We start from the raw sequence: 14,390 nt of genomic DNA on the forward strand, positions 1-14,390 counted from the left end.
AAGAGCTTAATTGCTTGTTTTGTTATAGTTGATAAGAGCGAAGAAACATACTGTGAATTAGAAATTCCATTATACTACATTTTTTTCTCTGTCGTTTCCTCGCCATTTCTTTTCAATGGATGTACAAAGAGTTTAAAGGTGTATTTATCTTCAAAGATGAAAAGAAACACAGAAAACCCAAAGAAAGAAATGCAAAATCACAAAAAAAAAGGAGACAAATCCTTACCTAAAACTTTCTACTGCAATTTGGGAAAAAGCGTAAATTGTTTATTAACTTTTACATATAAACAAGATTCATAATCAATTAAAGAAGAGAACTAATCAGTTAAAGGTAAGTATAGTATAATCAAATATTTATTCTTTTATTTTAACATTAAATAATTAAATTATATAAATGTAAATTATATAACCACTTATAAACATATTTTATTATATTATAATAACATGATAGTATTAAAATAATTAATCAAAAAAATTAATATTTTGTTAATATGTTTTACTTTAAAAAATAACTAATTAAAATAAATAAATTTAAATTTGATGAATTATTTTAATATGTTTTTTGTTAATTAAAGTTTTAAAATATTTCAATTTAAAATTATTTTGACTTTAGTTTGCTTTTTAAAAATTATTATTTATCATTCAATTATTTTATAAACTATTTTTTAAATATATTTATGTATAACTAAATTTATTTTATCGCATTGACAATCTACTGCAAACTTTTCATTTACTCTCGCTCAATTCAAACAATCATGTTTTCGATTCTCTTTCTCTTTCTTTCCTTTTATCGACTGAGTTCAATATATAGACTTTACCTTTTTTATATATTCCTTTTCTGTGAAAACTGATTGAAAAATTAATTTCGAAATTTTTTAATTTAAAAAAAAATTGTCTAGACAAGTTCAGGAAGAAAAAATCGTTTAAATAAGAAAATCAATTTTAAAACATGCAGTTATATGTTAAAAAATTTCGGTAATAGAAAAACAGACTTCAAACGTGAGTTTAGTTAATTAAATGCAATCTTTTAATAAAGAACTCATTTGATTTCTGAGTGCGAAAATATTTTTTTCTTAAAAGGTTTGGTTAGAAACATAGAAACTTATTTTGACCTTCGTTATCTTTAAATTCAGTGCATATAAATTAAAACATATGTAATGAGAATAAATATTATATTTAAACTAGAATCCCCTTATTTAATATATTGATATTTTTTGTCCACACCACTAATAATAAATACTAAATAACATTGAGAAAAAATAATAATTAAAACTTAATATCGTGTTGAATGATAAATTTCAATAAAGTAATCTAAATTTTTGAATTTCAAAACTAAAGCATCTTAACATACAAAAAACAGTAACGTTTAATTTTCACAAAAATAGTGTTATACTAAATTTCATCACAAGCTTTCTTGAGATTATACTCGTTGCTACTGCTACAGCATGTTTGAATTCTCATCTAAAATCCACTTTTACATCTGAAACCATGTAAAGGGCGCAAAAGGAACAGATAGTATGCTGCAAATCCAAACAAGCTTGTAGTTCAATATGTTCAATCAAAACGCATTAACTTCAAGAAAATATGTTTACACTTTTTCAGCATGGACTTCGAATCCCAACAACTGGAAAAGGACTTTGATCAATAAGATTTTCTTTTTGCAAAACCACTTTTACCATATTATTTAAACTAGGAAGAAGAAAGCAAATTTTATTTTCTTTTACATTTTCTATGGCAGAAGGAGCATCCAACATGCTGGAACAATTAGCTTTCATCATAGACGCGCCACTGGCTTTGGAGTAGATGAAGCAGGTGCACTCTGCAACCAATACAAAATACCAAGTCAAGCACTTTATCTTGTTAATCTATGCAATGCACAGATTTATATGATAAGAAAGACAATCTTATTCCTATATGATAATACATTATAACTACTAAAAATACTAGTTGCTGAAATCATTGAAACTTTCCCATATTCCCTGAACATGTTTGAATAATCAAGGATTGAATCATACACACTACTAAAGCTGAATTTCAGGAAATTTGAACAGAGTATGAAGAAACAGCAACTTACCAAAGGAATGCCTTTGAGCGCTCTTTCTTCCAAATACTTTGAGGGTTTATAGAAGTTACCATATAATTGTGTCCACTTCTTTAGGCTGGTATAGATATGATTAGCCCCAACCAAATCTGCCCAGAAAACAAGGCCACCCCTGCAGAAAAACAAGCGATTGCAAAGAGAGAAAGTTAAACAGCAAAGCAGACTGATAAAGCATGCATGCTAACTCCTTTTTTGTTTTTTACTTTTTGTTGCTGTTCATTATTGGTTATTGAGTTTTATCTCCTTGTCCTCTTTCTTAGTTATGTCAGTTTAAAATATTGAAATGAAAGAAATCCAACCGGTAATTGGGGAAGCTCATTCCAAGAACAGATGCAATGTCAAGGTCTGATGCTCGAATAACAACTCCATCTTCTAAAACACGGCATGCCTCATTTACTACTGGAAAGAGAATCATCTCCACGATCTCTTGGTCGGTAACAGATATAGGCTGCAAATAAAACAAATACTATTATCTCACCTTCACTCAGTGGCAGACAAATATCTATTTTCTATGTACTGAGAGAGAGGGAACTTATGATTAAACCAACACATGGAAAGCAATCATGTCAACTTCAATGCAATGTTAACATAAATGGGAGTTGTACTATTGGCTAACATGACAGTGCCAAATAAAACAACCTTTCCATTGGGCATAATATTGGAAAGTCTTCTAGACTCCTCGATGATTGGTTGTATTGAAGGATCAGGTTTTGGCTTGCTACCCTTTTCATAAATGTAGTAACCTTTCCCATTGTTTTTGCCTGGTAGGACAGAAATCATTGATTATATTCACACAAAATGTTTCCTGTACAGAGAAAGTAGGAATTTTTAAAAAAGACATTGATCCCCTATTACCATTTCGCCCAGATTTGATCATAAGATCAAGCAATGAAGATTTAAATACGCGATCAGGAAAAGCATCGGCAAATACTTTGGATGTAGCAAAAGAAACTTGATAGCCAGCCAAGTCCGCAAGCCTGCAAATCAAAGAAAGTTTGACTTCATACTATGGAACCACAGTGTAACATATAATGCTTTGGTTCTCGCGTTACCGTGAAACCATTAACTTTTTCTTCTATATTAATTTTAGCAGTGTGGTGACTAGAGATTTAAATGCACGTTTCAAAATGCAACATTGGCTTGAAACAGTTTCTATAACATAGGATTCAACTAGAAACGTCATGATAGTAAAATAGTATCATTTGCATAAGCATATTGGGAGTGCAAAAAAATTATTAACATATATATCTTGGAAAATACAGAACTCTTAAGAGAAGAGGATTACTGGAAAGGACCGATTGGAAAGCCAAAGTTGCGTATCAATCTGTCAATTCTGTAAACATCAACGCCCAAGTTGACCAACAAAGAGGCACCCTGTGAATATGGGAAGAATGTTCTATTCACTGCAAAGCCTGTGCAGTTCCCCACCACAACGGGAGCCTTCTTTATGATTTTACCAACAGTTATCAGATCAAGAATCACTTGTGGAGAAGTTTTATCAGTTCGTATAATCTCCAAAAGAGGCATGATGTGGGCAGGACTGTATATCAAAGAAATGAAATTAGAAACCATCCATAACAGTTGTTTAAAACATGATCTTAGTACAAGAGACACATGTAATTTCACTATCTATGCTTTGAGAAATTAACTATCCGAAACTTCTAAAGTGTAGGGGAAGTGTGTAGTATACAAATGTAATTCCATCAATTCCCTCATGAACTGGAATAGGTGCCAAAGGGATATAATTATAAATTATAAATCAAGCCCAGTTAATTTCTCTCAACCTACTAAAGAAACTTAATGTAGCATTTGTTCCCATTCTCAGAAAAATACTCCCTCCTAAACCTAAATCACTGATCAAGAAAATTAAAAGGTCATTCTTTTACAAATGAAGATAACAAGAAAAAGGATATACATAACCTGAAAAAATGAGCACCCGCAATCCGATCTTGAGAGCTGATCTTTTTACCAACAAGATTAAGGTCAATAGTTGATGTGTTTGATGCTAAAATGCAGTGTGGAGGACAGACCTTCTCAAGATCGCTAAATATGGTTTGTTTGAGACCGACATTTTCAATTACAGCCTGCAGAGAGAGAAAATCATTGCTGTTTAAATTTGAACAGACAACAGTATCAGCAAAGAAATGTTCCATTACATATATCATCTGCTGAATGTTACATATTTCCACTGTTTGAAAAGTATTCAGTGCCATGATACTGAGGACTTGAACACAAGAATAAATGTTAATACAAAAAACACTTTGCCAAGTTCTTCAAAGGATCCAAAATTCAAAACCATGTCACTATTTTCTAAGTACAACAAAAATACTTCAGGCAACCAACCTCAATAACCAAGTCCACATCTTTAAATTCTGTGTAATCCAGAACACCTTGAAGCAGTGACAGTGCAGCATCTGCCTTCTGTTTTGTCAACTTGCCTCTTCTTACTAAGCCATTAACATTTCCTGTCAAGCAAAATGAAACAAACGTAAATTAAAAAAATGTTACGAGATTATCACATATTATTAAAGTATAATGCAATTTCTAGAAGAATGTAGAAGCTCCTTAGATAGAAGAATTGAAATGTAATACAAGTTCTAGAATATTGTAGAAAAGCCTAAGATAGGAAGAAAAATCAAGAATATTCTACATAGGTAAAAATCTAGAACATTCCACATAAGTTGTGGCTAGTATGTTCTAGAATAATCTATGGGTCTATAAATACCCATGAACTCTACCATTTGATAGAAGATGTAGACAACATCTACCATTTGTAAGAAGCCAACATCTACAACAACAAAGACAACTACAACACTTCTTCCAACTACTACTTCTACATTCTACTATCTCTACATTTTCTCTACCACATCAACTACTCCTTTCACAACCTTAAAATACTAACACATATATATCAAGGATGAGACTGAGAGTGGTTTAGACTTTTCATAAAGGCCTAGCGTATCGTTAAAATGATTACAAAGAGAAAATCTTCCTTCAGAAAACCATACCACCAAAGCAGTAACACCTCTTTCAAATATGACAAATAATAGATACATACAGCAAAGAGCACTAATCCATTAACATCTATTTTAATAGCAATTAGTTAAACTAATCAATGTCCTGAAAATGTACTATTGATGATATACATATTAAACCAACCATTTGATAGCAGGTGCATGTTAAGAATGTCCAAAAGCTAATTCTGCTAAGCATGATATTTGTATATAAAAGTCCCAGACTATGGAAGACACTACTCATAGCAACTGAACAACTTATTATTAACATCAACCAATTAACAATTGGTCTCCAGCATCCAACTATCCCTACTTAACCAAATGATCATCCGTATCATATTACCCCTAATTCACTCAAATAACTAGAATAGTTACCTTCTATTGTTTTTATTCCCTTCATAAGAAATTCAGAATTGATTTCCTTGAGTAAGACACGAATGTTGCCTAGTAGAAGAGCAGTAGCAATGCCAGATCCCATTAGACCTCCTCCAATAACAGCAACTTTTTTAACATTTCTTGGTTTAAGGCCGATATCAGTTACGCCAGGCACCTGCCAAAACATAGTTAATAAATGGTGAATAAATTATAAACCTGAGTAACCTATCAGTTGTTTCCTCAAGTTTAGCCAACATACAATGAGAAATTCATATTAACACCCAAACCCACAAAGGTCATATCTAACCATGTACCTTTGTTATAGCCCGCTGAGCAAAGAATACATTAATTAAACCTTTTGATGTGTCCGACACAACTAATTGCTTGAACACTTCTGCCTCCTGTAATTAGAATTAATTATTAGCTTTGAATGATAACAATGCTAGACCTAAAACTACATCTATCTCGGACTATAAATATGAGAAGAAACTGAGTCAATAAAAATGAAGGAAGAAAGCACATGTTTCCTTCTGAACAAAGACTATATCTTAGAACTAATAATACCTTTAGCACACCACTATAGCCACCATGAACTATTCCATGTTCAATCACATCTACGCAAGCCTGCTGCTGAGGCAAATGTGGAGCAGTCTTCTTGACATGTTGCCTGGCAGTTCCCAACACCTGACGTGCTTCAGACAGAGAACCAATTTTGTCTGTCCTATGAAGTGAACGAACCCAAGGTTTGCGCCTCTCTCCTATTTCAAGAGCCCACAACCTAGATACCTTTAGTAACTCCTCAGAGGACACAATGGAATCAATAAGTCCTAATTTCCTCCCTTCTTCCGACGTAATAGGTTTAGATGTCTGCAAGAAAAGCAACATCAAAATTAACATATTTGTTCTGCATCACAAATAAGCACAGTAATGAAGATCCCAGAGTATTATAAACATAGAGTTGTTCCTTTCTAACTATTCTTTCAAAGTCTACATTCATCAATTTAGTGTGTGCAATTATTTTTGACACTTTGCTAACAAAGGTCTCCAGTTTTCCCACTTTTTTCTTTTCTTTTTCTTTTTACATTTCACAAATTGCTAAATATGCTTTGGGGTTCATCTACCATGGTAAAAAATGCAGTGGGAACACAAACAAATGAAAACAATGGCCAGTGTCTTACCAGCATCATTTCAACAGCTTTAGACAGCCCAATAAGCCTTGGAAGACGTTGTGTTCCTTAAAAATTACAAATTTGTTAATATTATTTTCAGCAAGTGCTACTAAATGACGAAAAGTTCCTCACTCATGATCCAGATTACTGAATATACATGCAAGCAAATCTTGATTACCTCCAAATCCAGGAATAATACCAAGAGTCAGCTCTGGTAGACCCAATTGAGCTCTCGGAGCCGCAATACGTGCATGGCATCCCTACACAACGAAATGTTGTTAACTTCATGCACTAATGAAGACACTTTGACAACAATTCCTATTTAAAGGAACAGCATCGCTCCTCAACTAGGAAAAACTAACCATAGCCAGTTCTAAGCCGCCTCCAAGAGCAAGCCCCTCTACTGCTGCAACAACAGGCTTCTTCGAATCTGAATTTGTGAATAATATTAATTAATATTACTGAGAAAGTAACATTTTCAGAAGCACCAAGAAAATGTCTCCATCAAGGTAAGCGCAAACTAAAAGAATTGTTACAAGTTACAACCTTCAATCGCATTGACTACTAGTTCCACGGAGACATCAGGGAGATGCGAGGAATCCCCTGCCAAGAAAAAACAGCAAATACAGCTAATTCAAAGTTCAAAATCTTTCAAGACTCATAACCGTAACTGATCTAAATTTTGTAATCTGAACTTTACAAAGCGTATGTGTAATCACACTATCATATCTTACCGGTATCGTGAACTTTCTTCATAACACTGATATCAAAGCCACCAGAAAATCTCCCACCTTTGCCTGAAATTAAAGAGGAAACAAGATAAAACAATCACACATGCAAAATTCCTTACTTGAACAATGAATTGTGTAAAGCAACGGCAGCATCGTCGTAAGATAAACCTAGACACTTACCAGTCAAAACTATAGCTTTCACATCATTCCTTCTAGCTGCCTCATCAAATCTATCTTTCAACCCCATGATAACTGATCAAAACAATCAAAACATCCCACATAATAAATTCATGAAATAAATAAAATAAAAAACAAGAATTGCCAAAGAATGAAGAATTGGTGAATCAAACTGACTTGGAATGGCCAAAGCATTGACGGGTGGGTTGCCCATAGTGATGACAGCAACCCCATCAGCTCCAACCTCAAAATCAACCTTAGGCAACGCCATCTCCGAGCGAAACAAGTCCCAAGTTCCTTCCTTTTCGAATCAAGTTATATTTTTTTCACATGAAATTGACAGAATACAAGATGGGTTTAAGGAGGATAAAGCCAAAGACTGTAATGGAAAGTGGCAATCAATTGAACTTCGTGGGGTATTTCCCCACTGACCAGAAAATAGAAAATATGAAAGTGAAGAAATTATGTTAAAAAAATAATATTTTTCACACACTTTTGGTATCTTCTTAAATAAAATTATTTATTTAATGTTAGATTGCCACTTAAATTGCATAAATTTTGAAACTTTAAAATAAATTAATTGACATATCATTTTTCATAAACTGTTATACTAAATGGTAAGAAGAATTTTATAGAAATTGAATATATTATATTCAAATGGGAACTAAGATATGTAATCATAATAAAACTAATCATCATGATCTTCTTTTTATATTTATAAATTTTAATGAATAAAAAAAACAACATAATTATTGACTTCACCGACCAAGTGAGAAGAATGTGTTCTTAAAAAAAAGGCGGAAAAAAATTGTTTAACAATCATACACAAGCACCCCCATGGTAAGTTCGTGAAACCGCGAAATATGATCTGTTGAAGCTCACAGATTGATGATAATATAATATCCGACCGCTGATTCGTACCGACACGTTTCTTAACTGCACAACGTAAGCTATGCCAACTGTAGGAAAAATTTGTTAAATAAAAAATGGGCTTTTTTTCTTATACTTTATTTCAGATCAAAAAAGGTTGTGATAAATAATTTTTAATTTCTATTATAATAATGTTTTTCTAATATTCCAACTCTCTTTAACATACTTAATCACAATTAACTATTAGTAATAAATTGTTTTCACTTTAATAAGTATTAATTTTGAAGAGAAAAAATGGTTATGATTCTCTTACAAGATTCAACATCACTTAATTAAAAATGTATTCATTAATTAACACTTTCACGATATTAACATTTAAACCAAAAAAGGAAAAACACATGCATGAGATTTACCAAAAAAATGTATGGCTAAATCAGTTATTTGTTCAGGTTTAATTATTTCATAAGCTAAATTAAAATATTTTAAAATACGTGTAAGACTCCAGAAAAATAAATATATTTATTCTTTTAAGAAATTAAAATTTATTAATAGACAAATTTCAGTCCGTGAAGATTATAAATTTCAAGTTTTAATTCAAAAATGTGTTTGAGCAAATTGATGTATAATTATAATTAAGAGAAACGATATTTGATGTATACAAATTTTTTATGTTTTAATAAAATACAAAAATTCATTTTTTATGATTATTTTATTTTTGTAATATGTATTAAATGAATGTATAATTATATATGTGAATATTCAGTGGGCCAGTTGGAAAAAGACGACAGAGGGTTGTTGTAGATGTTAATGGTTGGAAAAGTTAAAAGTATGGTTAGTGTGGTACGAACTTTTGAGGATCTTTGCATGAATTTAAGATAGTAGTTGTTAGAACAGTAAGAATAAAATAATGGGTTAAATATATTTTTAGTCCTTAAATTATGGTCCCTCTTTTAAAATAAGGTACAATTTGGTCCTCATTCTTTTCGAAACGTTCGTTTTAGTCCTTGAAACTTTGGTTTTAGTCCTCGTTTTGTTGACTAAATGAGGACCAAATTTTTAACGGTGTTAGTTTTTGAGGATTAAAACGAACTTTTCGAAAAGAATGAGGACCAAATTATAGCTTATTTTGAAAGAGGGACGAAAACCAGAAACGACCAATAGTTTAAGGACTAAAAACATATTTAACCCTAAAATCATTATAGGTAAAATGGAGATTTAGATAGTAAGATTTTATTATTTTACATTGTAATAAAATTATTAGAATTGTTCAATAAAATCGTAAAGTTGCGTGATTTTTTTTTAGATGAATGTATTGAGTTTGAATAAAACATAAATCTAATTAAAATTTAATACGATTAAAATTTTATCATATTCATTGATATTCAATTTATGTTTTTTTCAGTGGCAGAATGCTTATTTTCTTTCCTTATGAATGATTTTAATTAAAATAACATTTAAATCTAATTAAAATTTGAAGGAGTAGTGTTGTACTTTTTACCTTTTTAATGAATTTTAACTAAAATAAAACTCAATTGAGAGTGATGATAAATGAGATTTTAATTAAAACAAAATTTAAATCTAATTAAAAATAAAAGAAATTCTTTCTTCCCTCTTAACTTTTTTGACTGAATTTCAACGAATTAAAATAAAGCTAAATTAAAATAAAATACTTTTTTTATGTTACATCCTTGAAAAATTTATGGTTAAGATTATAAGAGGTTTACAAAGTGATTAATTTTGTGAATTTAAGTTTGATGATGTATTGACAAAGAATTGATTTTATTCCAATAATTTGTCGTGTTCATGGTAGAAAATATAATTTACGTATCATAAAGCTCACGGTTTATAAACTCAATCAATTATTTTTATTATAATAAATGGAAAAAAATTACATAACATTTTATCATAAATTTAATAACATATAAAAATGTTTATTATTTCTTTTTTATCTTGATCATTGTGTTTTTTATTCTCTTTTTTTTCCTTTGTTTTTATGGTCTAACTAGTATAAAATGAAGTAAAACATATTACGAATAAGAATATGTAAAAATATAGATATTTTCAACAAAAGAAAAGTAAAAATGACAAAGAAATAAAAATAATAACAAACTCCATTATATTGTTTATGTTATCTCTCTTCTATTTTTTATCTCATCAATCTTATATTTAAAAAGAAAATAGGTCAATGAACCAAACTCAATAATTTATGACATGTAAAGCCATTTGGATGTAATAAAATAAATCATTCACTTCTAACAAAAATGTCTTAGGCAATTGGTTCATTCAATAATATTAGTTTTTATAATAACTATATTAAAAATTATATTTATAATTTTTATTGACTGCGTAAAAGTTTCAATACTGGCAATACATACATATTAACTTATATAATATCAAATTACGATAAAAACAATTTTTAATTTAGAGTTCAGCGGGACATGTCTACTACAAAAAATTATTATAATAATAATTTAAAAATAACAAAAAAATATTAAAATAATAATTTAAAAATTACAAAAAAATTATTATAACTTTAAAAATTACCAAATAAAATGGGTTGTAATGCATTTATGCTCATGAGCCCAATTTCTGACCCAATAGGCCCAACTCATCTCATAAAGACATCCAACCAATTTTGAAGGAAAAGTTGTTGGATTAAATAAGACTGTACTTATTACATTTAATTGTTATTATTTTAAAGTTTGATATATTCTAATTTTTAAACTTTAAAATAAGTTAATATAATTTTTTTAATTTAATTATTTTAATTTTTTAATGTGTTAAGCGACATTTTTAATTGACATTTTAATATAAACATTACCGTATAAACCACTCAAAAGCTAATTAGGTGAAAAAGACGGTATCTATTATTTTTTTAAAATTTGAGAATTATTAAAATCTAGGTTTAAACCCTCCCTTGATCCTCAAGTTTGTATGAAAATCTCATTTGGGTCCTCAAGTTTTTTTCGGTCTCAATTGGGTTATATTTTTTGTAAAAGTGAGCACATTGTACCATAACCGTTAAGTGGTGTGAGACGGCGTTAAATTGGTGTGAGCTGGTGCACAGAGAATGTGGTGATGTGTTTAGAGCTGGTGCACAGAGGTGCACAGAGAACGTTGTTATCACACTCGTCAAACATATCCAAAGTGCTTTCAAATCCGAATACAACGTCCTCAGGAATACCAAACACTGACTCATCTTTCAACTTACTATCCTCTGAAAACCATGAATGTTCGCACTCGCTCGCCGGACCAACCGCGTCGTTTGCAGTTACCGATTCAGCTTCCTCGCAACAACGAAATTAAATCCCCAATTCCAATTTTCAAATCCCTAATTCTGATATACCTAGTATGAATAAAGGGTACTTATGCCACATCAGCACTATTTTTTTAAACAAAACAGTCCACGTAAGAAACCCTAAACACATCACCACATTCTCTGTGCACCAGCTCACACCAATTTAACGCCGTCTCACACCACTTAACGGTTATGGTACAATGTGCTCACTTTTACAAAAAATATGACCCAATTGAGACCGAAAAAAACTTGAGGACCCAAATGAGATTTTCATACAAACTTGAGGACCAAAGGAGGGTTTAAACCTAAAATCTAAAACAGAAACAAATATCAATTTTGTATCAAAATTGAACTATTAACAATATATTTAATTAAAAATATTATCACTGTGAAAAATATTTTTGAATCTATAATTACTTTGAGGTAATAAATGTAAGAGTCGAAACACCAATAAAAAAAATAAGGAACTATATTTTTAAATTAAAATTTTCTGTTTTATTTCTTTTGGATTCTTTTATAATTGTTCTCGTGGAATCCTACCCCTGTGAAGCCCTGATTAATTAATGCACCAGATCCCACACTCTGATCACCATTAATTGCACCGTGCCACGTCAAAACCCACTCACTTCCACTCTGCATGTATCTGCCATGTGTCGCGGCTGGAACGTTTGAAAAACGTTAGTGGAAGACAAGTGGTGTGTGGAGAATGGTGTTTGTTCTGCGTGGGAGGGAAAAGAATTTTTCTGAAAAACTCTTCCCATTCTCTGCATGGATTCACCTTCTTCCTCACGAAACTCTAGCCTTTCTTTTTCTCCAGCTTCTCTCTAAAACTCCTTCATCTTCTCTCTAAGATAACTCACCGTCATCTACTCCGATTCCATTTCAGATACCGTAGAAACATTCCTTGCACTGTGAGCATCGTTCTGAACCGAACAGAACTGAGATCTGAACTGGTAAGTTCTCGTCTCTGCACATTCGTCCATTTAGTTCATGCGAACCAAAATTCTAGTTGCATGCATGGGTCAGAGGTCTGAAATTGTTTATGATTTTGGTGTATTAGATTAAGTGGAATTTGTGGAGTGATTCTTTGGGTAGAAAGCTGTGAGGGAACGAGCGAAACCCTTGCATTTGGGAGTTCACTGCTAGACCAGGTAAGGGAAGCTTTAGTAATTTAATTGATACTTGCATGGTGTGTGTGAAAGCATGAAACTGTACTGGATATATGAACTGTATGATATTTAAATATGCATGAACGAGTGCTGTGTAATGGATGGATATGAATGATATTGTTTGAACTGTATGTTGAGGATGAAACGTATGATTTGGAAAAATGAATAATTTCTGTATGGTAAGAGATGATAATATGAATTCTGTAATGTATGAGATTTATGGTGGAGATAAATTGTAAGTTATGAATCGTATGAAAACTGTGAAGTTATTGTAGATGAAAAATCTGGAAAATCTCAAAGTCTTTGCTTGGTAATGCACGCTCGTCATCGAACGGTCTTATACCGTTCGGTTTCCCTTGAAAATAACTTAGAATAAGAATTCTTTCATTTGGAAAGGATCCTGATTAAGAACGAGCGTCCCTTGTGTGAAGGGTTAGGTTTGAGCGTTCGACTCAGCCTAGCGTATCCAACGATTGAAATAATTGAAGTATATTAGTAACGCTCGGTTTTATATTCCAGCGTTCGTTATAGGTAACGCTTAGTCTTATACTGAGCGTTCGTCCAAATGAGCGCTCGGTCTTATATCGAGCGTCCGTTCTATTTAGTGCTCGGTCATTTACCTAGCGTTCGTCCTAAGCAGTGTTCGGTTTTATAACTGAACGCTCGTCCTTATCATTGATTCCTGAGCGAACGTAAATAGCGTTCGCCCAAATTATTAATTGACGTTCGGTCATTGACTGGCAGTGTTGTCTTCTGAATTAAATCATACTCTGTTGTTTATCTAAATAATTTTGTAATGTATTTATCCTTTTGATTCAACCTAGAGTCTTTATACTTAAAATTTTTCTAAGTATTATTCAGATCTTTTAGAATCAATTCATTTAACTTATTTAAATACTCATAACGTCCGTTAGAGGACAAGGGTTCGTTTCTTTTGTTCAGAAACGTGTAGTCAATGTACTGTAATACGTTCGTCCTTATTTATTAAAGGATGAACGCTCGTTAATTTATGAAAGTGGAACACAGAATGAAAATGTGAATAAGAGAACTGGTTAATGTGTGCGAATGGTATTTTGAGTGAATTATTGGAAGTGGATTTTGAACGAGCGTTCCAAGGAGGAACGTCTCCATGATTTGAATATGAGAAATTATGTAGTATGACCATGGTAAAGCTGCTGATGGCTGTTCATCCTGATATTCCGTGAGTGCTCGTCCTCATGTAGAGGGGAGTAGGTCATGCGTGGGAATGGCAGGAGGCCCTAGTCCTATTGAGTACTTTGGACTGATAGGGTTAACCTCGGGTGGCAGCTGATGGACGTTTCCAGTTACTACATCACCCGGGTGCAAGAACGCCTGTAGATACATGGATTCATACAGTCCGGACGGTCGTTATTTATGAGAATTTGGATGAGTTATTCTATGCTTTGATATGTTGTTATGTGTATGGTTTTGTTGATTTTATATGTTAGATTTTATATTGGGTGTA

General features: G+C 31.7%; 1 protein-coding gene across 1 annotated transcript; it reads right to left on the reverse strand.

Annotated features, from left to right (window-relative positions):
• Positions 1 to 1,518: 1,518 nt before the first annotated feature.
• AIM1 (Enoyl-CoA hydratase/isomerase family) lies at positions 1,519 to 7,979 on the reverse strand. The gene is made up of 18 exons (XM_047315005.2): positions 7,745 to 7,979; positions 7,571 to 7,642; positions 7,394 to 7,456; positions 7,206 to 7,262; positions 7,022 to 7,089; positions 6,838 to 6,919; positions 6,669 to 6,724; positions 6,055 to 6,357; positions 5,805 to 5,891; positions 5,491 to 5,665; positions 4,445 to 4,566; positions 4,022 to 4,185; positions 3,387 to 3,641; positions 2,957 to 3,078; positions 2,741 to 2,862; positions 2,401 to 2,549; positions 2,075 to 2,213; positions 1,519 to 1,819 (listed from the first exon to the last, which is right to left on the reverse strand). The coding sequence occupies exons 1-18, from the start codon at positions 7,836 to 7,838 to the stop codon at positions 1,775 to 1,777; spliced, it is 2,175 nt and encodes a 724-aa protein (XP_047170961.1). The 5' UTR covers positions 7,839 to 7,979; the 3' UTR covers positions 1,519 to 1,774.
• Between the last annotated feature and the right edge of the window lie 6,411 nt (positions 7,980 to 14,390).

Source organism: Vigna umbellata, chromosome 4 (genome assembly GCF_029865625.1).
Source record: "Vigna umbellata cultivar VRB3 chromosome 4, Vumbellata_1.0, whole genome shotgun sequence".
In the NCBI taxonomy this organism is placed as follows: domain Eukaryota; kingdom Viridiplantae; phylum Streptophyta; class Magnoliopsida; order Fabales; family Fabaceae; genus Vigna; species Vigna umbellata.

Excerpts from the sequence above, each read along its gene's own strand:
- AIM1 (XM_047315005.2), bottom strand. The coding sequence starts at position 7,838 with ATGGCGTTGCCTAAGGTTGATTTTGAGGTTGGAGCTGATGGGGTTGCT. Across the intron at positions 4,186-4,444 it reads ATGTGGACTTGGTTATTGAG|GCTGTAATTGAAAATGTCGG; the intron begins GTTGGTTGCCTG and ends CTCTCTCTGCAG. Across the intron at positions 2,550-2,740 it reads ATATTATGCCCAATGGAAAG|CCTATATCTGTTACCGACCA; the intron begins GTTGTTTTATTT and ends TTTTATTTGCAG.